Source organism: Dichomitus squalens (assembly GCF_000275845.1).
Source record: "Dichomitus squalens LYAD-421 SS1 unplaced genomic scaffold DICSQscaffold_2, whole genome shotgun sequence".
Lineage (NCBI taxonomy): Eukaryota > Fungi > Basidiomycota > Agaricomycetes > Polyporales > Polyporaceae > Dichomitus > Dichomitus squalens.
Window position 1 is genome coordinate 540135 of NW_006766884.1, and position 24709 is coordinate 564843.

The following is a 24709-nucleotide window of genomic DNA, read 5'->3' on the forward strand; positions in this document are numbered from 1 at the left end:
TCACATATGGATATTCGCAAGGGACTGTAAAGGAAGCGGATACACGTGTACATCCTGCCATGCTCGAGTCTAAGGAGCTGTACAGACTGAGATACGGATGAGAAACAGTGAGGAACACCTGAACTTTGGCGCGGACTCGGAGGGCCGCGTCCCGTGTGTAAGTACAGAGGCACGTGTCCGCGTCCTCCATGTGATCAAGCATTTTTGCGAAGCGCATGTCTTGCCAGTTGCTACCCTCCGCCAATTTACGCCGTCTCACTCGTCCACAATCCCTACAGGTGACCCTTGTGGCACCGCACGCAGCACAAAATGTCTCGTCCAGAGTTGGTCGCACCTCCTGAGATCGTATGCAACAATTGTGCATCATATTCACGGTGTGCTGAGGTTCACGTCTGAACTCTTGCAGTATTATGGAGACGTCGAGGCCAAGAAGTACACCAACAAGTGCGTCCTTTGACCCTTCCGCCCTGCAGTTTGCATGAGTGATCGCGATGCAGCTCTCGCATACAACAGATCCAGGCCGACATGACCTACCGTGCCTTGGAGCTCCTTAATCTGCCTCCAGATGAGCCCGCCTTCCTCCTGGATATCGGATGTGGATCAGGTCTATCAGGTGAGATTTTGGACGAAGAGGGACACTTGTGGGCGGGGTTGGACATCGCTCCAAGCATGCTTGGTGAGTTTGTGCGTCCCGTCTGCACGCGCGGCGTTTGAAATCGTGGAAGAGGTCGCACTTGAGCGGGAAGTGGAGGGCGACTTGTTCCTGCAAGACATCGGCCAGGGCATCGGTTTCCGACCCGGAAGCTTTGACGGTGCCATCAGGTGGGTGCAGATCTTCGTTTTGCAGCATACGGCGATTCGACAACACGCTCCGACGTAGTATTTCTGTTCTGCAATGGCTCCTGAACGCCGAGACCTCACATCCAACATCCTCACCACCCCATCGCATCACCCGCTTCTTCACGACCCTCCACGCGGCTCTCAAGAACCCCTCACGAGCTGTCCTCCAGTTTTACCCCACCTCCGACGACCAGATCCAGCTCATCACGTCTATCGCACAAAAGGCCGGGTTTGGTGGAGGCATCGTAGTCGATTATCCAAATTCCAAGAAGGCAAGGAAGGTGTTCCTGTGCCTCTTCGTCGGAGGCGGTGGTGGGGGCCAGCAGGTACCGAAGGGGCTGGAGGGCGAGGAAGAAGATGAGGGTAGAGTGCAGTTTGAGAAACGGAGAGAACGGCTAAAGGCAAAGAGTGGCGGGAAGCGCAAGAATATTAAGGACAAGGACTGGATATTGAAGAAGAAGGAGGTATGTTTGCCTGAGTTCTCGCACGCCTGCGCTTGCGCTCACGTAGCTCGAAAGCTTTATCGTCAACGAGGAAAGGAAAGCGTACCTAACGACTCAAAATATACGGGCCGCAAGCGGAAGCCGGTCTTTTAGGCTCGCTCTCACTCTCCGTCAGTTTCTTCATGGCCCAGCATGCACTCTGTAGCAGCATACCTAACTTATTACTGCAAATGAAGTCTATTAGATTGTATATGTACTTTTACTGCACCTGCGCTGGTGGCTGTCTCGCCACGAACAGTGTCCTCACGTCCCTGACGGCTTCTCGCGCGTTGCTCCGGATGAAAAGCCCCTGCAGCGCGGCCATGCTGATTTTCTTGCTCTCCGTCGCTTCCTCTTCCACGAGCCGCTCCACCTCATCCGCCAACTCGCGCAGCTGACTCTCAGGCACGCGTTCCCAGCCCTCCAGTGCCCGTCCCTGTGCCTCCTGCGCGACGACTCCGGACTCGCTCTCTGCGCTGTCATCCCTGCCATAGAACCTCTCAAAGAGCCGCCGCGCCTGCTTTGGCGTAGCGTCGTCGATGAGCGCCGCGAGGTCTACGCGCCCCGGACGGATCAGCGCAGGGTCGAGCCGCTCGGGATGGTTCGTGGTCATGAAAATAATGCGCTCCTCTCCAGAAGCCACGCCGTCGAGCGCGTTGAGGAAGCCGGAGAAGGTGACGGATGACTGGTAGCCGTCCTCGCTCGTCTGGACGCGCCTGTTGAACGCGGCGTCGATGTCCTCGATGAGGACGAAGGAGCGCTCGGGGGTATTCGAAAGGAGGTGGATGAGCTTGTCATCGGCGAGGCCGCGCTCGGAGAGGTTGAGGACGCAGATGTCGTAGTTAAGCGCGCCGGCGAGGGCTTGGATGTACGAGGACTTGCCCGAGCCGGGCGGGCCGTGCAGGAGGTAGCCGCGGCGGTAGGGTATACCTGGTCTACGCTGTTAGCGTGCAAGCTGGCGCAATATACGTCGGAGGACGCACCTCGATCTGCATACCACTGTCGCCGTTCCAAGAACGCTTTTACGTCTGCCTCAATCTTCTCCGCCACACCTTCCTCGAGGACAACACTCCCAAGCGGTCGTTTCCGCCTGGGCTGGCCAAACGGTTTCCATTCGATGCCCCAAGGAATGTTAATGACCAATTTGCCCTCCTGACCGCGCATAGCCATATCGCGCGCTTCAGCAAGCAATTGCGTGAAGACCCCTCTGTCTCTTGACAAAGTCGTGATGGTGATCGTCTCCCAAGGCATCCCCGTCATGAGATTCGGCGACTTAGTCTCCCTGTCCCGCTTCACCTGCATCCATACACTCTGATAGCGCAGATAGTGCGTCCCGGGAGCCGCGACGAGCTTAAACAATACCGACGCGCTGCCGTTCTTGCGCTGCTCCTGGAGCGTCTGCACCCCGAGCTGGTGGCTCCGCATCCACGGGGAAGAGGAGCGGAACAGCGCGGACCACGGAGCGGCGCCGGCGTGGGTGCGTGCGGACTGGACGGCCATCCATGCGAGGAAGTAGTCGTATGCGGGGTCCTTGTTGTTCATCTCGAGCGAGACGAGCATTTGTCTGCGGAGGGCGGTCGCGGCGAGCATGGTGCCTCGGCGAAGGAAGGTCAAGGCGACGCCGACGCCCTAGCGGGGATATGGGAGGACCTTGAGGGTCTAACGATGGAATACTTTGAGAGGGGAAGCGTACCATGATACCGAACCCGGCCTGGAAGTAGGGGCTATGCTTCACGACAACTCTTCAGCACTAGAGGGCATGTGCAAAGGGCGCTACGCACTTGTCACTGAGCAATCCCGAAAGGAACGAGCCGCCATTGTGGCCGGAGGGAACTGCAGGAGCCGTGAGGCTAGAATTGTTGGACGGAGCGAGATGCTCGACGCTTAGTCCTGACTTTGTGTGCTGTACTGCGCTGAGCGGTTCTTGACCGACCATGGCGAGGTACGTGACGTCGCAACTCGCGACCCACAAGTCAAGAGCAGTAAGGTAGCAGTCCCGGTTCTTCCGTAAAGTCTGTTCTCTTGAGAAGTCGAGATACGAGGAAAGCGTGCACAGAGCAAGAGGTAGGAATGTCGACACAGCAGAGGGCCGCAGCATGCGACAACTTGGTGGGCGCCTGGACGCGTCAAGCGGCGGCATTTCCATAAAGGGCAGGAACCCGCGAGGTCATTCAGACGCGACTTGGGCGCGCGTTTTTCGCCCCTCCTCCCGCCATCTCTGTCTGCCACTCCCGCGCGCATCCATGGCACACAGGCACTCTACCGTCGCAGAGGCCTACACGATACTTGGCCTTGAACAGGTAAGCATGTCGGGCATCTTGACGCAGCGCTGGCTAAATGTAATCCCGGAAATATCGGAACAGGACGCGTCGCTCGAAGTCGTGAAGACGACATACAAGCAGGTCAGACGCGTATTTCCCCGCATACACGGCCTCCAGCTGATATCTTTGTGATGCTGCTTACAGCTCGCACTCAAGACGCATCCAGACAAGAATCCTGATGATGCGGACGCGACTGCCCAGTTTCAAAAGATTAGCCAGGCATACAACACTCTCGTGAGGCACCTTGATCGCTCGTCCGCACCATCCCATGGCCACTCGCACGGGCACTACCATCCGTTCGGCTACGACGACGACGACGATTATGACGATGAGTACGACTACGACTACGAGGATGAGGACTACGATGACTACGAGGATGATTATGAAGATATGGAGTTCTACAGGTCGGATCCAATAAGCGAGTACTACGGATGGCGACTGACTTGGGATGCGAAACAGGTATCTGTTCGAGGAGTTGTTGAGGGGACGCGCAAGTCGTTTTGCCCATGCGCGTAAGTCCGCCATCTACCTCTGCGTCTGATATATGCCTTCACGATTGTTCAGAATATCACCGTCATCACCCCCATAATCATCGCCCCCCAAGCCCTCCAGAGACTCCCGAACAGTATTCTGCGCGCCTGCGTAAGCAGGTCGAGGAGCAGGAGAAGGCGGCAGAACGTCGTGCTCGTGACGAAGCCGGCCGCAAGGCCGAGCAAGAACGGGAACGCGAGCAGGGTAGGTTGTCGGTCCACCGAACCTTCGTCGTATCATTGTCTTATTGGACGTCTCCAGAACGCCGTGAGGCGGAGAAACGACAGCGTCAGAAGGCGTCAGCTAAGAAGGCATCTGCCGAGGCCTCACGCAAGACCGCAGAGGAAAAGGCAAGGGCTCAACAAGAGCAACTGCAGACGATCCGTTCACAGATCTTCGCTGCCGCGCGGAAAAACGATGCTGCAGCTGTCAAGAAAGGGGTCTGGGAGCAGAACGTGGACGCCGCCGGGGGCGAGATCCGTAAGGGCTCCGAAGCTTTCGTGAAGACTCAGCCCGCGGATCCGAAGGAGACCCTGCTGCATATTGCGGCGAAGAACGGCGACGTTGACCTCGTAGAATGGCTGGATTCACATAGTAGGTGGTCTACTGCTCTTATATCGCCGCTCGATGACCCTAGATTCTCGCCGGTCAGGTGCGGAGCCCGAAGAACGTAACGGCGAAGGCATGACGGCATTTCATATTGCCTTGCAGGGTGGTAATGCCAAGATAGTCAATCACTTCTTTGAGAACTACTCGCCTAAGGACGGAGATCATGAAGGCATCTACCACTCTCCCGAGTCCAAGTCAAACCTCCATCTAGCCCTTGACAGCAAGGAGCCAGAGGTCGTGTGGCTCGTGCTCGAGAAGAAGCTCTATACCAAGGAAGAGAGGGATGCCGCTTGGGACATAGTCCAGAGCAAGAAGTTCAAGTCGAGCATCTCACCCACTGATAAGCACGTCGAGTTTGTCAACCTCTTCGCCACTTACGGTGGCTACTCCCTGGACAAGCCTGTGCCTGCTCCAGAGTGCTCCTCCGTCACCGAACCTGTTTCTTCTTCGCCGCAGTCTCCCCGTGTCAACAGCGGCGGATTCCGTCGACAGAATGGACGGCCGCCCCGCCCTATCGTTCGAGTGGATGACTCCCGTTCGCATACCGCCTCGCCCGTCTCCGCCGTCTCCGAACATCCTCAAACACCGCAGTCTGCAACGTCCACAAATAGTCAGCGTGGCTTCCGCGGCCAACATTATCACCGTGGCTCCTACCGTCCACATCAGCAATTCCATGGACATAAATCTGACCCGGCATCCCCAATCGACGCGGGAACTTACCAGCAGGATGGTGCACCTGGTCAACAAGCTTTCAATGGCCACCGCGGCCGCGGTCGTGGGCGAGGCCAGCTCCGTGGGCGCGGTCGAGGAAGGGGCCGTGGGGAGCCCTCTGTACAGTCTGCACCTGCCGCCGCTTGATTCCCATGATCGTCCTCATTTCGCCCTCTCTGATCCGTACACGCTAGTATATCACTCTCGAATACCCGTGTCGACTCTATGGGCCTTCCATCCACCCGTGTCACCCAGCTTGGTATCATGAATCCTCTTAATCGTAATGTCGTCACATTTGGTTTCTCTATCCCCTAAATCCATCATCCACTCTGCATCCCTCCATTCGCATGTAGTGTTCCGCCTTAGCTAGCACTTAGTCATAGACTGCACCACCGCTCCTGCATATGACCAGTCCCTGTTCCCGTGCATTGCTGGTAGCTACTACCACTGTACCATACGTAGCCTCTTGGCAATTCTGTCTGTAATTCACTTACATCATGTCCGTCAACTCTAGTTTCATCAGTCACCTATAGGAGCTCCTCTTTCCCTTGACTCGGGTTTGTTGTTTCAGGCGAGAAGGTGGGAACCTCACTTTGAGAGGAGAAACAATGACATGGCGACATCTCTCCACATGAGGGACTACAAGAGCATCCGCCCCACCCATCTCGGCATCGCAATGCACTCCCTCACGCTCTCGATCCCACTCATCCAGCTAATGAGCCTCTCAAAGCCGAGCCCAAACCCGCCGTGCGGCGCGCCGCCATACCTCCTCAAGTCCAGATACCACCCATAGTCCGACTTGTCCAACCCATGCCTCTCCAACGCCTTCTCGAGCAGCCCCGCCCGCTCCTCGCGCAACGACCCACCGACCAGCTCGCCCATGCCCGGCACGAGCAGGTCGAAGCACGCAGCAGTCTGGCGGTCGGGGGCGCACCCGTCGTTCATGCGCATATAGAATGGCTTCATCGCTGCTGGGTAGTCCGTGACGAAGACGGGCCCGCGGGCGTGCTGCTCTGCGAGCCAGCGCTCGTGCTCGCTCTGCAGGCCGCTGCCCCAGACGGGCGGGAAGACGAACGCGCCCGTCGCGGCGTGGTGCGCGGAAAGGATGTTGATCGCGTCGGTGTAGGTCAGGCGCGTCCAGGGTCTGGAGGCGGAGGCGTAGGAATGCAGTTCGTCGCGCCGGGCCTGGGCGGTTGCGGACGGGTGTTGTTTCCAGAGGGCGTCCATGTCCGGACTGGTCGAGTGTGTGCGAAGGACGTGTCGGATGGCGTTCTCGACGACGGTGCAGAGCTCATCGAGGGACGAGGTGAACGCCCATTCGGCTTCGAGCATCCAGAATTCGGCGAGGTGGCGTGAGGTTTGGGAACGCTCCGCGCGGAAGCATGGGGAGAGGGTGTATACTCGCGAGAGGGCTGTTGCGACGGCTTCTAGATGGAGCTGGGATGATACCGTAAGGTATGCTGGGTGATTGAAGTAATCTGAAGGTTTCGCGTCCGAGGACGGCGGAGAAGCGGACCGAGACGAAGGCTCTGAACTTGAAGGTGCGATGCGAAAGGTTTCGCCAGCCCCCTCACAGTCGTTGGACGTTATTATGGGGGTGTGTACATGTATGAAGCCAATATCCTGCCTGTAATGAGATTGAACGTCCGACGAGAGCAGAGGGAGACCCACCTCAAAGTAGTTGTGTATAGCTCTAGTTGTCGAGTCACGCAATCGTAGCATGGCGCCGATCTCTCGTGTTCGTGCGCGCAGATGACAGTGGTCTCTGAGGTACTCAACTGTCAAGGCCTGCTTCTGCATCGGATATGTCTGCAGTGAATTAGCATTTGAATGGCAGCATCGGCAACGCGACGAGACGTACTTCTGGGTCACATTCTCCAAGTACCTCTGCCTCCGCTACCTGGAGCTCCTTAGCCTGACCAGCACCCCGACTGTCAACTAACTCTCCGCGTAATTTTACGCTTGCGCCATTAGTCAACCTACACCAAACGACGAGTCAATATGTGTTCACAACATCGACCTGATTCTCGACATACTGTTTAGCGAGATTTATATCTGTGAAGACAGCCTGCAGACCAGGTTCGGAAGAGCCATCGGTGATCACCGCGAAAGCGACCTTCTTCTGCCTCCGGATGGACTTTACCCAGCCGTTGACGTGTATCGCAGGAGCATATGTAGATGGAGGAGCTGCGAGGAGCTGCCGGATGGTCGGCGGGAGAGACGCGCTGGTGGACAAGAACCGGCGAGCGAGCATCGTCGCCGTGCACCGAAATTCAGAAGCGCCCAGAGCGCGTCATCATCTGCGCGTTCGTGTCTCTCCGAGAAAGGCAGGTGGTGTATTCGCAGACGTCTCTCCGAGCCATCCTCCACCTCGGAAAAGCCGGCTAGCCATGGGGGCCATGATGTCACTTCAGCCACATGCAATGCTCTGGATGGCATATAACGGCACAACTAAGGATGTCGGCCTTTCACAGCTCATCTCATCGACTTGCTACATATCATTCGTCTTTTGAACACTCTCACTAACCCTCACGACTATCATGAACGTCTTCGGCTCAAAAGACAAGGAGACGACTGAGAAGCTCCCTAACAAATCGGGGTCGCTCAACGACACCGGATTCCTCGTTCCCCCTCAAGAGGAGAAGAGCGTCCGGGACTCCAACAAGAACTTTGACGGAAGCTTCTTGGCCCCTCCCCAGGAGGAAAAGGTTGACGTCGCGGGTGCACGTGGAGAGAGATGTGAGAAATGCACTCGCTGAATGTCGTGCTATATCTGACTCATATCACGCTGTGCCAGCCCGTATCGACGAAGGTTGGTGCCCCTGAAGGCCTGAAGCTGCAGCCTTCGTCAACTTACTTGTTCATACATGCTTACAATTCTTCCTCTCATTAGCTGTCGACCGTATGGTGGATAAGATCAACAAGCATGAAGTCGTGTATGATGCACCTAAGAATCCAGACGAGGTTGCGGAGGAGTTGGTGAACAGAGGCGCGGTATTATCTGGTGGTGCCGGTATTACTGGCGAGGACTTCGGTGGGGTCTCCGACAGGCAGCGTCTTGTCCGTCGAAACACCTAGAATCCTAGTCATTATGAAACAAAGGATGCAAAGTGTAACATAATGTAACAATAATTCGTTCTAACCCCTGCTTCCGTCAGCCTGGGTACACTAGAGATGAATTTGAAGCTCAGCCGAATATCAACGGTCGCTCCAGTGGGCATGAGCTGTGCTCATATGAGGCATTCATCCTATATCGATAACCTGTGGCTGTCGAGAACATCCAGTACGTGGAGGTCGACTGTATGGCCCCCCGATAGGGCATAATGCTGCGTATTGTCAAGCACGTTGGGCGCTAAGAGGGGGAATATGACTCTAGGAGTCTCTAGGGTCCTCGGCGCCTCTGTAAACAGGGCAAATACCAGTAAACTCGGACTTCGCGAAACATCCGCTCCGCCACTTGCACGCCTACTCTCATACACTCCTGCCCCATACTCTTCTTCCGTTTGTACTGTGATTCTTATCCAAAATGGGTCGCCTTGCTGAGATGCAGAGGAAGCTCCTCGAGGTATGTACGCGCGTCGTTTCATCCGCAGCGGAAGGCTTACACTGTGTCACTAGCAAATGATGGGTCCGGAAGCCATGGGTGTATCCAACGCCAACTTACACTGGTCGGACGAGAAAGTTTGCAGGAACTTCTTGTGTGGAACATGCCCGCACACTCTCTTTACGAATACCGTGAGTAGTGACTTATTGTAACGAACCTGTCATCCTGCAGCAGCTGACAACGTTTCGAAGAAAATGGACCTCGGCGCATGCCCCAAGTCACATACCGAACGTCTAAAGACTGAGTTCCTCGCCGCACGCGAGGCAAATCCGAGCGACCCCATCTTCGCCCGTTTCCAGACGGAGTACGAATCGAACATCTTCGCGTTCGTGGACGAGTGCGACAGGAGGATTCGGGCCGCGCACAGGCGGTTGGAGAAGACTCCCGAAGAGAACGCGAAGACAACAAATCTGGTGTGCACTACGAGTTCTTCACTCCAGTGCATGGTCAGCTGACATGTAGCAGATGAGGGAAATTGCCGAAATCGAGTTGGCCATCCAAGGTGGCACGGAAAAGATCGAGACGCTTGGTGAGCAGGGCAAGGTGGACGAGTCTATGCGGGAGATGGCTGCTATCGAAGCCTTGAAGAGCGAGAAGGCGGATAAGGAGGTGTGTACATGACGTTGGTCTTCCGATCGCGCACGCTGCTGACCGCTTGACAGCGCGAGTTGCAACAACTCACGGACACCTCTGGAGCGTCCGGCCACCAGAAGCTTCGTGTCTGCGACGTCTGTGGCGCATACCTGTCCGTGCTCGACTCCGATCGTCGTCTCGCTGACCACTTCGGTGGTAAGGTGCGTCTTCGACGGATTTTTGTACGATATTGCGACTGCAGGTATGCGTATGCTGACCTTATCCTCGCACACCGCCTCAGATGCACTTGGGTTATCACGAGCTGCGAAACATGCTGGTCAAGTTCAAGGAGGAACGCGACAAACGCAAGATGGGTCCTCCCTCCACCACCCCCTCCGGTGCCACGCCGTCAGGCACTCCCGCACCAGGCGGGCCGCCGCCTCGCGGTGGCGATCGCGGCGACTTCCGTTCGTCGCGAGACGACTACCGCGAGCGCGACCGGGGCTACGGCGAACGCGGCGGGTTTTCGCGTCATGAGTGAGCGCTGTCGTTGTGTGTTGTGCGCTGTGTGACGAGATGGCTGACGACGCGTGCGATGCGTGCTTTGCGTTGCAGTGACAGGCGAGAGAGGCGCGAGCGTTCTCGTTCGCCCGGAAGGCGGAGATACTGAAGACGATGCTTGCAAGTCGACGTGCAATCTGTATGCCCCTGTCGGCCTCTGTTTGAGGAGTGGCAGCGTGTCTCGGTCTTTGCTATTGCTAGTGTATTGTAATATTACTCTTCTTCCTCCTGACCTGATTATGTTGTTTGTGCGGCTCAAATCAGACTGTAGTTCATGGCCAAGGTGCGTAGTACGAAAAGCAATGCGACAGCGGTGCGTATAACGATGCACAAAGCGACGACTAGTAAAATAATAGTGTCCCATTCCCAGACGGTCATCCTGCACTCCATCCCTTCCAGTCGAAGGCTTTCCCTGTGCCCCCGCCGGAGGGTTTGCGCCCTCCCTTCTCCGTCCCGCCGCCCTTCGGCTTGGCCGCTATGCTCTGCCCTCTCTCCAGCTTCAGTGCAGCTACCTCCAGGCGTCTGGGCGCAGGACGCGGCGCAGGGACACGCCGCTGCGCCTGCGCCTTTGCACCCGCCACGTCGTCTGGCGTCCGCTCCCCGCCAGACCCTCGGGCGCCAGTCGTGGCAGAGAGCGTCGTCTGCCTCTGCGCTTTCGGCGCCGTGCCAGCGGACGGGGTCGGAGGCTGCAGCTTGCGGTTGTGCTCGGACAGAGGCTTCATCCGGGCCCCCGGCCAGTCCGGCACCGTCAGCGTCGTGATGGGCTTCAGTCTCTTCGCGGGGCGCGACGGCGAGGGATCCGGGCGAGACGTTCCGCACGACGCCCGAGAGGGTGTTGGGGAGGGTGCTGGGGAGGGAGGTGGGGCAGGACGTTTGCCGACGCTCTTGCTGCTCGGCCCCGGCCGTGCGTGGTCTGTCCGCGCGTTTGCTGGAGGCCTCGGGGACGCCCGCGGCCTCGGGTGTCCCTCTGGCTCAGGCGAACGCGCACGCCCGGCGGGCCGCTGACCATCGAGAGCTGGAGCCAGGGCAGACGGCGCGGCTCGTTTCGGTAGGGAGAGACGAGGAGCGCCGGCCGCAGTCGCCTGCGCACTCCGCGCGAATGGGTTGGCGCGACCTAGAGGCACCGAGGGGGGCGCTGCCCGCGCGCGGCCTGCCTTGTCGGGGCCGCTGGACCGCTTCTGCACCATGTCGAGCATGTGCTGGACGCTGGACAGCGTGACCATGCGCTTCCGCGTCTGCGCGGCGGGTGCGCCTTGGGGGCGTGGCGTGTGCGCGGCGGAAGGCGACGCGAAGACGCCGGTCGGCATGCGCCCTGCTGGAGCTGCGGCTTGTCGACGGGGCGGCGGCTGCGCCGGCAGGGAGGACCATGGAGGAGGCGGGCGGAAGAGCATGCGCGGGTCGGCGGCGGCGGCAGGAGGCTTAGGCGGCGGGGGGCGCGGCTTGGATGCCGCAAAGCTGCTAGGCTTCGAGGGGGTGCGGCGCCGGGCGGGCGCGCTGTAGAATCTGTCTGCAAGCATCCGGTCCGCGAGCATGCGCTGCTCGCGCCCTGCGGCCTCTTCCATCCACGACGATGTCGATGTCGGGGCGCCGCCGCGCTCGGGTCTCGGATGGCTGGGTCTGGGACCCTCGGCCGACTGGGGGTCGGGCATGTCCCACCTGCCGGGGGGCTGTTCCTCGAGCTCCGAATCGGAGCTTGAGGAAACCTCGTCCTCTTCCGGCAGCATGTCCTCGATGTTCTGGAGTCCGCAGTCTTGTGGGTATTCGTCGTCCTCGACGTACGGAGGGAACTCGGGGCGCGGCGCACTGTACGGGAGGAAGACGTCCATGCGGCCGCTCGCCACCTGTCGTCCACGCTCCGCGCTCGGTTTAGCGACGGGGGATTCCCAGCCTCTGGCGGACACGGGGTCGACGCGGTGGTACAGCGAGTCGACGAAGAGGACGTGGGGGGCGGGGTGGGAGAACAGCGTGCCCGGCCCCGCCGTCAGGGAAGATAGGTGCGCAAGGACGCCGGGCATGTCGCCCGCGTCGTAGAGGCGCGTGTCCGCCGACGGCCTGAACGGGAGGTCGCGCCGCAGCCACGGGGCGCAGCGCGTCCCCCGCAAATCTGCGGATACGAGCGTCAGGTTGGCGTACGTTGGACCACTGCTGGCACACACACACCGACGACGCTAAGGAGCGGGAACCGGGGGAGGCAGTCGAGCAGCTTGTCGTCGACGTTGATGCAGTCTTTGAGGTAGAGCACGCGCAGGCCCCACGGGCCCCGCCGTTCGGGGGGTCGCTCAGCGTCGTTGTCGGAGTCGGGCTCGGTCCACGAGAGCGTCTTCGCGAGGCGCAGGAGGCCGAAGGAGCCGAGGGCGGTCAGGCTCGCGTCGAGGGCGGCGAGCGTGTGGAGCTCGCGCAGCTCGACGACGGTGTCGTCCGTGAGCTCGCTGCATCTGGCCAGGGAGAGCACGGTGAGGAGGGAGAAGTGTGCGGTGCTGGGGATGCGCTGCAGGAGCGGGAGGTGGACGTCGGACAGGGGGAGGGTGTATGTGCGGAAGGCGGGAGGGAGGGGTTCGTAGAGCTGCACGAGCACGGCCCAGAGGCGTGGATCGACCAGCCGCAGGTCGAAGTCGCGGTGGTGAGGAGAGAAGGGGCGGTAGGTGGGGATGAGGGCTTGGAGGATGTCGAAATCGGACCTGTCGGAGGGAGGCTGGTAGGGTCTGCGTGGTCCGTAGGTGTGTACCTGGTCGGGCCACTCTAGAAGGGCGTTTATGCAGAAGAATGCTAGAGAGGGGACGTAAGAAAGAGTTGGATTCGCGTTCTTGTTTGCATGGAGGTGGTAAGGGGCTGTGATGGAGGATGGAGGAGGGAGTAGCTCGTACTGGGTGATGCTAATGCCGGCGTCGTCAGAGGTCAGTGTAGACTTTGGGACATGCAGCACTATCGGCTTGAATAGCATTCGGACAAGACGGGTGGAAGGACATCACACTCGGCGACCCAGCTTGTCATTCTGTCACGCGCGCGGCCGACGCGACCGTGACATCCCACACATGTGACGCTGTGACCAGACCCGTCCCGCGGCCTGGGACGTCCCCCATACCAGCAATAATTAATGCCAAGCAGCAACGGACTCCCTCCACGTTCGCATCTATTGCGGCGGTGAGCGTTTGAAGGAGCTTGGTATCGAGAAACAGGTAGACGACGAGATAGGAACAGTCATGGTCACTGGCAATGCATGGATTCCCAGTGTCGCAGGACAGGTGAGAATTGCAACCTCCAATCACTAATCGTAAGTCGCTCCGTTCTAGGTTTGACAGCTATCCAATTCTCTAGCGATCCATGATAATCTTGAAGGAAACGGCGCGGGCTACAAGGACAATCATGCGTGTCCTAATTCTCATTGATGGGAACCTCACCAATGACTACACGAATCACGCGAACTCTGTCTTGGCCAGATGTCAGGGTGCAGAGACCAATGACGGATACCTCAGGCACTTCCAATCCGCCAACATTCAACTGACCGGTGGGTGCGCCTCTCTCATATTTGTGGCACGACTCTTACACGCCCCAATGAGCAGACGACGACACTATCGTTGAACCAGGATCCAATATAGACTCGGACACGGGCTCTATCTGTATCACCTCCACACGAATGGAGCGCTGGAAAAAGACGGAATATCGGTCGTGGAGCGAGAAGGGCTATGACGCGAATCAGTTCAACCCCAGGTACCCGCCGGTTCTTCATGAGAAGGACAAGAAGGACGGTGGGCACAACGTACGGTGCGTCAAGTCTCAGGCTACTCAGTGAGCGCCGCCCAAACTGGACCTCTAGCTGCACGTTGCTCCTACTGCATTTGCAGCTTCGGAGATCGTACCGACAAGGAGGTCGGCGATATGGAGATCTTCATGCCGGTCGGCGAAGATCCCCATCCAGTCCTGACGTTCCGCTTCCGGTACAGGCCAGAAGGCGCGTGCTCACGTGTGTCTGATCGCTGGGATGGCTGTCCCACAGCACCCGCCATAATTTACCAAGTCCAGTCATCCTCAGGAAGCATAGCATCATCCCCAGGCTAGGGCCTCGCGACGATGGGCTCCCCACCATTGCGCCCACCAGGCGATCCACGCGCCTTCAACGGCACAGTGGAAGCGACACCGGTGCTGAGGCTGAGGCTGCCGCTGCGGCTGAGGACCCTCGGGGTTGTCGAGGTAGTCGAGGTTCGGAGACCGGCCAGAGTCACGTCGATGAGAACGCGCGTGAGGGTCCATCGGTCAAGCACGAGGACGACACCGCCCCGATCGTAGGTGCCGCAACTGCAGAGCGAGAGCGAAAGCCAAAAGTCGAGCCTGACGTCCCGAATCGCTTCTCGGACCGGGTTACGCTAGCCACCTAGTCGCCGGGGTCGGCGACGGCGACGAGTGTAAGCCCGTGTTTTCATTTCACACTGCGATGCTGGGATGCCTGATGGCGAATCCGACATCCCACCTTCGAAATACCCTCCGTCTACCCTGCGCGCTGTGAATGGATGTATAAACCAGACCACACACAACGCCAGCTAAGGGTAGGCGGAGTCCGGCCGACTCAGGGACGCTGACAGGGAGAGTATGGTGCTCGCCGTCAGGGCCGACACCCAACAGCGAGCCCTGGATACCATCCTTGCATAACATCTATGCTTGGACGACTCTTCCCCTTCTTCCAAGCAGCGCTACTCGTTTTGCAGGACATGCCGGTACATGCAGGATTCTTCGTCCACATTCGCTCGGAGGGTGAGAGGTTGAGAGAGTACGGGGTAGAGAAGAAGGACGCCAACGGATACACCTCTATCATCAGCTGCTACATCGCAAGCGAAAGCGGCAAGGTCGGTGCTCGCTATCTTGCAGCAGACGTCGACGGTCGCTGACAGGCCCACTTCCGCCCGTGCAGACGTTCGAGGTCTATTGGCACGAACCGGCCTCGAAGACCGACATGCTCGTGAAGGTCGAGATGGACGGCCAGCTCACCGACGAGGTCGCGCACTTCGAGTACGAGGGCACGGGTGTGTCGCAGGGTGTCATCGAGTATGCCCAAAGAGCCGTCCGGCTGTACCGTTTTGAAGATGTCAAGACCACCGGTAGGCAGCGCCCCCGGCGGATGACGGCCAGCTCTATTCTGACATATACGCTTTCGATGACGACTGTCTCACAGACGACGATTCCGTGGCGCGCCCTGGCAGGGTGAGCGCAAAGCTGGGTACTATCACGGTGAGCCTGTTCCTCGTCTCCCGCTGGGACGAGTCAAAGGCAAGGGGCAGTCTCAAGCGACCGCGCATGAACCCGAAGTCTGTGGTGAACCCGGGCTACATCCACGAAAAGGACAAGAAGGAGGGCCGACACAACGTCTGGTGAGTCCACCGAATCCAGTCTCTCTCAAATGCTTATCGACCTTCGTTGTGGGACCGCTAGCTTCGGGCCTCGTGAGGCCATGTCATCTTATTCCACGAGCTTCCAGGTCTACAACCCCATAGGCCAGCACAAACGACCCATCATGGTATTCGTGTTCAATTACAGGCCTCGAGGCAAGCACGTTGTCTGACTTCTGGACCCCTGACTACTGGCTGATCACACGCTTCATAGCTATCCTAGAAAACAAAGGCTACGTGCCTCCGTCGGCACATGCCATAGGTGCTGGAAGGAAACGCCCGTCGACCTCCGCCGTGCCGCATGCGTCGAAGCGTCCCCGCAAACACTCGCCGGAGGTGATTGTGATATCTGACTCGGAGGACTCGGAGAAGTCATCCGAATCGTCCGACTCGAGTGAAGGGGAAGAGGACACGCTTGGGCCGGAGTCTGAAGAGGATGTCCAGGAAACACCGGTGGTAGGTCGAATGAGTGAGGATGACACGGAAGATATAGAGTTAGCCGTTGGTCATGAGATTGCGTTCCTTCAGGTATATTCCATGGTTCTCGATCACGAGTGTCAGGAGTGGCCCGCATGCTGACCCATTACCCAGGCGCAGATTGCTAAGTTGCAGAAGGAACTCGCAGAGAAGAGTGCAGCATTGAAGGCATTCTTGTGATGTTGATTTGCATGGCATGTATATACTTCAGGATGGTGACTGATGCAGCCGAGCCATTGCCTGATCTGCTGCTCAGAGAGAAGCAGTCGAGCCCGCAGTCACTTCAAGAGTCATCTGTTGACTGGGTATACTATGTGTATTTGTCGCCGCCAAAACGACACAAGTGCAGCGCTCACGACTAGAGCAATCTGTGGCACATGAAACGACAACGACACGTACCTATGTCTTTAATTGTGCACTGCTTTCGGCCATGGTCTAACAGCGTCTGCGAGTGTGTTACTTCTAGGGCGAAGCTCCGAACTTCCACGAGCTCGCGTTATAGTCACATATGTACCGTCCAGTGGTGTCCTGCCGTTCTCATATCCTGACTCCTGAGTACGACCTCATACAAACGTCAGACTGCTGCTGCAATGCCGAGATGGGGAAACGTGGACGTGAGTATCCTCTGCGGCCGTTGAGGAATGCAGGAGCTCCAATAGCCAGAGGACCCTGAGACATCCACTGTGGACGAAGGAGAGACGTGCCCTAGCACTCACAAAATACACTGGAGGGACGCCGCCTGTGAACGCAAGGAAGAGCATCGCATCTGCATTGAAATCGACGATCAACGCACTAAAACACCGCTTGAATCAAGACAGACCGTCGAGCTTCCAAAAGTGTTATGGCCAACCGCTGTTAACTCCGGTATCTCGATCTGGTAGGCCACTTGCTCTGAAACCACTCGACAGCGGCCTTCGTAATAGGAGCAACAGAGCTGCCGTAACAGAAACTGAGAAGCGATTGAGATGTTACCAATCTGTGTGGCACTGCCAGGCGGGGTCGTTGCTGACCATACTATGTAGCCATGACTGCCAGCGTCTCAGTCAGACGAAAGCCATGAATAACAGGATAAACTGATGTTGCGGATGTCTGTTTGGGGTTAGTGTGCATGAGGCACACTCCCCGAGCACGACCTCCATATAACACGATAGTCGGTCTGAACCGCAAGAGACACAAGCTGGTCCACGTGCTGGCCGAGAAAGAGTCCGTCCATACCCTGCTTCACAGCCAAAGCGGTGACTCGACCGACTAATGAGGGTGAGGGAGGGGCGTCTCTCGCTACGATTGGGTAAAGGCTTCTTCGGGGAGACGATTCATCTGGGCTGGACCGCGCACGACGTTACCAACAAGATACTAGCAAACACAAAGTTAACAGTGATGTACGATAGGTGGCCACCGCATCGTGAGAGTATCTGCGACGGTGTCGATGACCTCTGTTACCGCTTCTCTTGGCTGCGTACTGCGTCCCTCGTCCGGACATAGTTGGCCCAGAAGGTCTCGTATTCCGTGTCGAGCGTCCCCTCCCCCGGCTGGCCGATACCGCCAGCCTTATCCCTGCCGACCCCAGCCCATCCAAGAGCACGCTCGTAGCATTCTAGGGCTTTCGCGTTCGCGTCCGGGGAGCCGGAACCTTCGGAGAGAACGCCTATGAGGTTCCATGCCTCCGCTGCGGTCCGGCGAGCGTCACGTAGGAGGGCCTTCGCAGGTCCATGCATGGACTTCGAATTCGTGTACTCTGCAGCGAGGGGGGTCTCCGAGGAAGGCGGGTGGGGGATCTTTGAGCCTGGCGCGTCAGGATGAACGGGCGGGAGCCCACTGAGGGAGAGGGCTACGCGCTCGGACGAATGGGCCGCCTGCGACAGCCAATCTATAGATGTCGCGGACCCCTTCCGGAGCGCATACAGCACTTCTGCGTGGTGGATAGAGAGGATGGAGGAGCGATGGAGGATATAGAGGAGGTGAAGAGCTTGGGGTGGGGTTGCGGCATCGAACGCTCGAGGCGCAGGGAGCGAGCGCAGGAGCTTTAGTGAGGCATCTTCACAAGCTTGTGCTTGTTTCAGTTGACCAGTGGTCGCGTAGAAGGCGGAGAGGGAAACAAGTGCGGAGACCAGAGTCCGCTGGGCGAGGGGTGATGAGGGAACCGATTCAGGGACAGAGGGCGGGTTTGTGGGAGTTTCTGTGTTCTCTCCACCTTGCGCGAGCTGTATCGAACGAGTCCACCATGCGAGCGCGTCCTCTGTGTCCCCTAATCTCCTGTTGAGGTCACCGAGCTTCAGCGCAATGTGGGCCGCTTGTGGGCCCTTGGCCGCTAACTGACTCCAGATGCGCTCGTACTCCGAGCGGGCCTCGTCTAATGAGTTCCGGGTACCCATCCTTTCTACGACGTCGGCGCGGCGTGCGAGCAGAGCAGTGAGGGTGCCGGGGTGAATCTTGCCATCCTTCTGCGCCTTCTCCGCACTTTCAATGGCAACACGCAGGAATTCTTGGCCATACTCTAAGCTCGCCTGAATAGGAGCGAGCGTCGCACCTTGGCCCTCGCGGCCCGTGAAAGCCTTGGACGCTACGACGTCAGTGTTCGAGCCCGTCCCCCAATTGAGCACCATCCATGCGCTTCTGATTGCGTGTCTCCCGTAAAATCCGAGCGCAGGGTCGGAGCCTCCGTTCGGAGAGCCAGTCCACCTATCCGCTTCGAGGTCCCACTCCCACTTCTTCACCTCTTCATCGGTCTCCGGTGAGAGTCCTGAATGCTCCACATACAGATGAGCCGCCTCAAATGCAGTCAAGCCAGTCGCGCCTAGGAGTACGAAGCCAATGGCGGTGAACTTGAGGAACCTCCTGAAGAAGTCGACGGTGAACATGGTGTGCGTCGCAAAGCTGTCGTTCAGGTATGGACCTGGAGCCGCGCCTTTTGGCAGGGATGGTAACTGGGTATCTTTTGATGCATATCGACGAGTCGCTATTCGAGGCCGAGGGAGGGCATTGCGAGGGAGACTGAGGGGTATTCGCCGGCGGGCCCTTGAGAGCAGCATGGAGAGGAGGTGCTGTGACGCGCATCTCCTGTGACAGCCAGTAACACTCCGGTGACGTCACGAGACCGGACATTACGCGCGACGCGTTCTCGTTCGCGTCACACCCACCTTTGCCTCCGGACCACGGTCTCCTCCGCCTCGTCAGCCCGGAGTGCACGTCTTAGCCACTACTACCTAGTCATGAAGTTCTTTATTGATGATCTACCTGTAAGTGCTACTGCTGTGTCCCGCAAGCTGGTGCTCAACGAGCTGGTGGGGCCCAGATAATCTTCCCTTATGACCGAATATATCCTGGTATGTTCCTCCTTCACGAAACTCCTCCGCAATATTCAACGCGCAATCGCAGAACAATACGCGTACATGTGTGACCTGAAACGAACACTCGATGCCACGGTACGAGATCACCAGCCACAGGATAGCCCATGTACTCAGTTGCGTCGTATCTCCAGGGGCATTGTTTACTTGAAATGCCTTCAGGAACAGGCAAAACGGTCTCCCTTCTTTCTCTCATTGTATCATATCAGCAGGTGCGTATCCGCGGCCTCGCGATGGTTCCGTATCCTCATAGTCTCTCGCAGTTCTATCCCACGAAAAGGAAACTTATATATTGCTCGCGGACGGTACCCGAGATTGAAAAGGCACTGTCAGAGCTCCAACGTCTGATGGATTACCGTAGAGATTGTGCGGAGACAGATGAGCAGCGCGAGAAGGAGAAGAACTTCTATGGTATTGGTCTTACTAGTCGCAAGAACCTATGCATACACCCTGAGGTCAGTGTCATTGCTTCCGCTTACAATCCGTCCAGGACGTCCAAATTGCCGCACGCCCTTTTCTGTGACCACGTGGAGCTTCCATAAATCTAAACTCATGCATCCTTCAGGTATCAAAGGAGAAAAAGGGTAAAGTGGTGGATGCACGATGTCGAGATCTTACGAACTCCGCTGTGTGCACGAAAGGCCGCGAGAACCCAGGTTCCGTCGAGCTGTGTGATTGGCACGAGGTTTGTTCTAGTCATAGCAAGTTAAACCGTTGCTGATTGTCCCGCAGAACCTTGGGAAGCTTGAGCCGGGTAACCTGATCCCGCCGGGAATCTGGACATTGGCCGATGTTCTTCAGCATGGCCGGGAGAACAAGATCTGTCCCTACTTCCTCGTCCGTCGCATGGTACGGTAACGATTGTGCATATGGTATCTTGACAACCAGCTCACATAAGCCCTAGATGCCATTCGTGGATGTCATCATCTACTCCTTCCATTATCTTTTGGACCCAAAGGTAGCTGAACAGGTGTCGAAAGAACTCACCAAGGATGCAATTGTGGTCTTCGACGAGGCGCATAATATCGGTACCGCGCATTCGTAATTGCAAGGCTTGGAAGTGATGGCTTACGCGTTTCTAGACAACGTCTGCATAGAATCCTTGAGCATTGACTTGACGCGACCTATGTTAGATTCCGCAGCGCGCAGCGTCGTGAAACTCGGTGATAAGATCGATGAGTGAGTCGGAAGTTGGCCTCACTAGTTTCCACCGGCAGGTGCTGATCTTGCGAACAGAATCAAAAAGACGGATGCTTCCAAATTACAAGACGAATACGCCAAACTGGTCGAGGGTCTGCAAGAGGCCAGCAATGACGAAGACGCCTTCGTATCAAATCCAGGTGGGCTTCTGTTGGAAGGATGATGGGCAATAGCCAAAACCTTACTTCAATGCGGCGTTAGTGCTACCAGAAGATCTCCTCAAAGAAGCAATACCTGGAAATATCCGAAAAGCGGAGCATTTCGTTGCCTTCCTCAAGCGATTCGTCGAGTACCTGAAGGTTCGAATTCCATTCCACCCCATTCCACCGTTGCAATGCCGATGTCTAATTCGGCTGGAAATCGTAGACGCGAATGCGTGTCTTGCACGTGGTAGCCGAGACGCCTCTGTCCTTCTTGCAGCATCTGAAGGACATAACGTACATTGAGCGGCGACCACTACGGTTGGTTGCATGGCAAATGTTCCCTTGTACAACGTGTGTTCTGACGGATGCCGTTTCCCGGCAGCTTTTGTGCGGAGCGCTTGCAGTCACTTGTGCGGACACTAGAGCTTAGTCGCCTTGATGAGCTTTCGTCATTGCAGAAGGTTGCAAGTTTTGCTACCCTCGTTGCGACGTACGAGAAAGGTACCCTTCACGTACTGTTCACACGCAGCGTGCTCAGCGACTAAAGTGTGGTAGGCTTTTTGCTCATCCTGGAGCCTTTCGAAACCGACAATGCCACCGTTCCAAACCCTATTTTTCATCTTACGTACGTGGTCCCCGGCGTCCTTCCCTCCGGCGACTAACCAAATCCTTCACGCAGATGTCTGGACCCCTCCATCGCGATCAAGCCAGTATTCGAGAGGTTCAGCAGTGTCGTCATTACGTCTGGAACGCTGTCGCCGCTAGACATGTACCCTAAGATGCTGCAATTCACTCCGGTCGTCCAGGAGACCTACTCAATGACCCTGACGCGGAACTCGTTCTTACCTCTGGTAAGTCACAGATCCGCGGCTTATGCAGACGCTGCCAAAGTACCTCATGTCCTGATGTCCCGTTCCGCTGGGGCGACAGGTCATTACCCGCGGTAGCGACCAGGTGGCCATCAGTTCCCGGTTCGAAGTCCGGAACGACCCTGCGGTTGTGCGCAACTTCGGTAGCATCCTCATCGAATACTCTAAGATCGTGCCGGACGGCATCGTCGCGTTCTTCCCGAGCTACCTCTACATGGAGAGCATTGTAGCCGCCTGGAACGACATGGTAAGGTCACCTGCATTTAATCACAGAGAGCGTCTTCCCTGACAGGTCGTCCTGGTGCCTTAGGGTATATTGAACGAGGTATGGAAGCACAAGCTCATCTTCGTGGAGACGCCAGATGCGAACGAGACGAGTATAGCCTTAGAGAATTACCGGAGGGTGAGCACACACTGCATATCGTCGTGATGACTCGCTTCCATGCTCATTCATGACGACCTGTGCTCTTCGGCTCTCCACAGGCGTGTGACAACGGCCGAGGCGCGGTTCTCTTGTCTGTCGCTCGTGGCAAGGTGTCAGAAGGAATTGACTTCGATCACAACTACGGACGGGCCGTAATCATGTTCGGGTACGCATTTTCTCCCACCCGCGGCCATGCGCGCAAGATGAGAAGGCCACCGCGTGCTAATGCGTGGATGCCGTTGCCGTACAGGGTGCCGTATCAGTACACCGAGAGCCGGATCCTCAAGGCGCGTTTGGAGTATCTTCGTGATGCGTACCGGATACGCGAATCCGAGTTCTTGGGTTTCGACGCAATGCGGAACGCTGCACAATGCGTCGGGCGTGTCTTGCGGGGTAAGACAGACTGGGGGTTGATGGTGTTCGCGGATAAGGTACGTGGCATCTCTCGAGTGATCTGCGGGGAGTCCCGTGCTCACGAAGGCCCACTACTTGCGTAGCGTTTCGCCCGGGCTGACAAACGGGCCAAGCTGCCCCGGTGGATCAATCAATACATCACGGAGACGGCCTCCAACCTCTCGACGGACATGGCGCTCACTTTGTCGAAGCAGTTCATGCGGATGATCTCTCAGAACCCGAACGAAAACCAGACCGGTATCTCGCTTTGGACGCTCGAGGACATCGAGAAGGCGCAGGCGAAGCAGAAGGAGCTGGCGCTCCTGCAGGAGGTTGAGCGGCGTGACACGGCGTTGATGGACGCTGACGATGACGACGAGTACGGGGATGGCGGGATCGATGACGAGGCGTTGGGAGCGATAGACCTTGATGTATAAACTGTCTACTTCATACAATGCGTGAATGCAGTAATAATGTACAGCGGCGGGCATGCGGGTCGTGCGAGGTGGATGGTCAGTCCTGGTATCATGAGCAGCGTGGACATTTTGTGTCGATCTACGGACGACGTCAGATCTGACGAGGCAGATTATCTGAGACCCGGAGGACAGACCTCATTTGTGATTATGCGCTCTGGCTGGCTGGAGGGGGCGGCACATGAGTAGGTGAGCCGCGGAGTCTGGAAGACGGAACGGGCAACACGCACGTATAATATCGTCGACAGCGACATGCGGTGCCCGTACCTGGCGCGCCGCAATCTCTTGGGTGCGCAGAGGAGTTGTAGCAGTCGCGGGAGCGGCAGTCGATGTTCGTCTCGCCGATAAACGTCAAGTGACCGCACTGTTTCGCCTTCCACAGGCGCAACTGACGGTGGCACATCGCTAGAAGGGGTCAGGGGGGGGGATTTGCGCGAACGCATCCAGATCTTGTGTGAGACGCGACCGTGCCGGGGAGACTATCAATCAAGCGGGCGACTCACGGCGAGCGCTACCTGGTCGGCGGAGGTAGGCGGAAGCTGGCTGTGGTGAGCACCCGGCGTGGCTGAGTGGGAGATTCAGATTGTGTGGGCTGCCCCGCGAGGCCGCGTTGGACGCGGTTTATGTTCACAGTCGCTGATCGAAGCTCGCGCGATTCCGATCGGGCGAATGTAGGTCCAGCCACGAGCCGAGTGTGGTTTGGCGAGTTGGAGATGCTGCCAGTGCCAGTGCCAGTGCCAGTGCGGAGCGCGTGCTGGCACTTCTTGCTTGTCGGTGACGGCCGGTCGCGCAGCGGTCGTCCTCGGCTGACGTGGACGGGCCCGTACGCGATGGCGGGACGTGGACGCTGGGGTCTGAGGCTGGGCAGACCCTAGAGTGTAGCTATAGTACGGTGGCGCAGCTGTATACAGGGCACGGGCCAATTGTGGAGAAAGAGAGCGGGTCCTTGGCAAGATCGGAGGGGCGAGTGGGCATACGCATTTGCCTTTTGTCGACAAACGGGCCTTAGCCTGTGTGGTGTGGGAGACGCAAGGGATGTGTGCCAGATGATGGTAGCATGTGGTAATGCAAATCGATTGCGCAGGGGCGGGGCGACGAGACGAATCCGTGCTTCTCGTTCCAAGCGAGAACTGGGCAGACGCTGGCTCGACGACAACGTCGTCCCTTGCAGGAATCCCACACGGTAAGCATTCACGCGGAATACATTGCTCCCTTCAGATGGAGTCCCTTCAGATGGAACCTATCCCCTCAGCGCAGGCAGGTCTGTCCCGCCCAACCGTCCTTCCCTCCCAGAAAAACCGCACGACCCCGGCCACCCTCCCTGCGGACTTCCAAGTTCCCATTCGCGGGAGCCGCCGGCACCTCTACCTCATCGCGGCACCCGCTCAGACCGTTTCAACTTTCGCAGAACGAATGGACTCGCCCAGGGTTTGCCGTCATCGTCTGCTTGCTATCGGCACCTCGCCCAGACTTCTCGTTGGAGGCCCGGACGTTCGCATCATGTACGTAGCTTGTCCAGCTTGTGCTAACCCACTGCACGAACCCACTAGTAACTGATTTCCGTGCCCATCGCGTTGTTAAAGCAATCCGTCATCGGCTGGAGTGGGTCGTTAACGAGGCCGTTCGCTGCGGGCAGCCACCGTACACTTTGCGGCTGCATCCCAATCGCCTACGTTCACAGGCGCTTTGTATAATGACGACTGACGTCAACTACAACAAGGGCAATCTGACTCCCCAACGCTAGACATATACAGGCACTCTAGAGCGGCGTGGACT

The 24709-nt window shown here is 57.7% G+C and overlaps 12 protein-coding genes across 12 annotated transcripts; 7 read left to right on the forward strand and 5 right to left on the reverse strand.

Moving 5' to 3' along the window:
* Positions 1-309: 309 nt before the first annotated feature.
* On the forward strand, positions 310-1436 carry DICSQDRAFT_123960 (S-adenosyl-L-methionine-dependent methyltransferase; the record flags this gene model as incomplete). Its single annotated transcript, XM_007361017.1, has 6 exons — positions 310-345; positions 407-444; positions 498-676; positions 726-822; positions 848-1304; positions 1359-1436. 6 exons carry the CDS (start codon positions 310-312, stop codon positions 1434-1436), a joined length of 885 nt encoding a protein of 294 aa, XP_007361079.1.
* Positions 1437-1542: 106 nt separating this feature from the next.
* Positions 1543-2912, reverse strand: DICSQDRAFT_123961 (uncharacterized protein; the record flags this gene model as incomplete). The annotated part of the gene is made up of 2 exons (XM_007361018.1): positions 1543-2252; positions 2306-2912. 2 exons carry the CDS (start codon positions 2910-2912, stop codon positions 1543-1545), a joined length of 1317 nt encoding a protein of 438 aa, XP_007361080.1.
* Positions 2913-3565: 653 nt separating this feature from the next.
* Positions 3566-5641, forward strand: DICSQDRAFT_48828 (uncharacterized protein; the record flags this gene model as incomplete). The annotated part of the gene is made up of 7 exons (XM_007361019.1): positions 3566-3622; positions 3686-3724; positions 3788-4047; positions 4103-4155; positions 4208-4378; positions 4436-4768; positions 4827-5641. 7 exons carry the CDS (start codon positions 3566-3568, stop codon positions 5639-5641), a joined length of 1728 nt encoding a protein of 575 aa, XP_007361081.1.
* Positions 5642-6133: 492 nt separating this feature from the next.
* Positions 6134-7748, reverse strand: DICSQDRAFT_143191 (asparaginyl-tRNA synthetase; the record flags this gene model as incomplete). The annotated part of the gene is made up of 4 exons (XM_007361020.1): positions 6134-7117; positions 7166-7303; positions 7356-7473; positions 7531-7748. 4 exons carry the CDS (start codon positions 7746-7748, stop codon positions 6134-6136), a joined length of 1458 nt encoding a protein of 485 aa, XP_007361082.1.
* A 286-nt stretch (positions 7749-8034) lies between these two features.
* On the forward strand, positions 8035-8572 carry DICSQDRAFT_165524 (uncharacterized protein; the record flags this gene model as incomplete). The annotated part of the gene is made up of 3 exons (XM_007361021.1): positions 8035-8233; positions 8292-8306; positions 8388-8572. 3 exons carry the CDS (start codon positions 8035-8037, stop codon positions 8570-8572), a joined length of 399 nt encoding a protein of 132 aa, XP_007361083.1.
* A 448-nt stretch (positions 8573-9020) lies between these two features.
* DICSQDRAFT_49830 (small nuclear ribonucleo protein) lies at positions 9021-10212 on the forward strand (the record flags this gene model as incomplete). The annotated part of the gene is made up of 6 exons (XM_007361022.1): positions 9021-9059; positions 9113-9229; positions 9290-9511; positions 9564-9707; positions 9761-9892; positions 9973-10212. 6 exons carry the CDS (start codon positions 9021-9023, stop codon positions 10210-10212), a joined length of 894 nt encoding a protein of 297 aa, XP_007361084.1.
* A 394-nt stretch (positions 10213-10606) lies between these two features.
* Positions 10607-12247, reverse strand: DICSQDRAFT_143193 (uncharacterized protein; the record flags this gene model as incomplete). Its single annotated transcript, XM_007361023.1, has 1 exon — positions 10607-12247. The coding sequence occupies one exon, from the start codon at positions 12245-12247 to the stop codon at positions 10607-10609; it is 1641 nt and encodes a 546-aa protein (XP_007361085.1).
* Positions 12248-12351: 104 nt separating this feature from the next.
* Positions 12352-13173, reverse strand: DICSQDRAFT_49098 (uncharacterized protein; the record flags this gene model as incomplete). The annotated part of the gene is made up of 1 exon (XM_007361024.1): positions 12352-13173. One exon carries the CDS (start codon positions 13171-13173, stop codon positions 12352-12354), a length of 822 nt encoding a protein of 273 aa, XP_007361086.1.
* Positions 13174-13213: 40 nt separating this feature from the next.
* DICSQDRAFT_158988 (uncharacterized protein) lies at positions 13214-14181 on the forward strand (the record flags this gene model as incomplete). Its single annotated transcript, XM_007361025.1, has 4 exons — positions 13214-13474; positions 13548-13737; positions 13793-13994; positions 14047-14181. Coding segments are annotated over exons 1-4 (567 nt in total), but the record flags the coding sequence as incomplete, so codon positions are not given.
* A 576-nt stretch (positions 14182-14757) lies between these two features.
* DICSQDRAFT_132028 (uncharacterized protein) lies at positions 14758-16283 on the forward strand. Its single transcript, XM_007361026.1, has 6 exons — positions 14758-15070; positions 15136-15322; positions 15397-15592; positions 15654-15766; positions 15825-16138; positions 16202-16283. Exons 1-6 carry the CDS (start codon positions 14882-14884, stop codon positions 16265-16267), a joined length of 1065 nt encoding a protein of 354 aa, XP_007361088.1. The 5' UTR covers positions 14758-14881; the 3' UTR covers positions 16268-16283.
* Positions 16284-17157: 874 nt separating this feature from the next.
* DICSQDRAFT_97333 (uncharacterized protein) lies at positions 17158-19116 on the reverse strand (the record flags this gene model as incomplete). The annotated part of the gene is made up of 1 exon (XM_007361027.1): positions 17158-19116. The coding sequence occupies one exon, from the start codon at positions 19114-19116 to the stop codon at positions 17524-17526; it is 1593 nt and encodes a 530-aa protein (XP_007361089.1). The 3' UTR covers positions 17158-17523.
* A 180-nt stretch (positions 19117-19296) lies between these two features.
* Positions 19297-22897, forward strand: DICSQDRAFT_97337 (DNA repair helicase; the record flags this gene model as incomplete). The annotated part of the gene is made up of 20 exons (XM_007361028.1): positions 19297-19323; positions 19380-19410; positions 19463-19509; positions 19566-19643; positions 19695-19886; positions 19997-20116; positions 20164-20280; positions 20336-20459; positions 20514-20610; positions 20668-20771; positions 20833-20930; positions 20998-21092; positions 21157-21275; positions 21330-21399; positions 21454-21625; positions 21705-21890; positions 21954-22046; positions 22127-22233; positions 22318-22498; positions 22565-22897. The coding sequence occupies 20 exons, from the start codon at positions 19297-19299 to the stop codon at positions 22895-22897; spliced, it is 2391 nt and encodes a 796-aa protein (XP_007361090.1).
* Positions 22898-24709: the final 1812 nt, after the last annotated feature.

Excerpts from the sequence above, each read along its gene's own strand:
- DICSQDRAFT_132028 (XM_007361026.1), top strand. The coding sequence starts at position 14,882 with ATGCTTGGACGACTCTTCCCCTTCTTCCAAGCAGCGCTACTCGTTTTG. Across the intron at positions 15,323-15,396 it reads TGAAGATGTCAAGACCACCG|ACGACGATTCCGTGGCGCGC; the intron begins GTAGGCAGCGCC and ends ACTGTCTCACAG. Across the intron at positions 15,593-15,653 it reads GAGGGCCGACACAACGTCTG|CTTCGGGCCTCGTGAGGCCA; the intron begins GTGAGTCCACCG and ends TGGGACCGCTAG.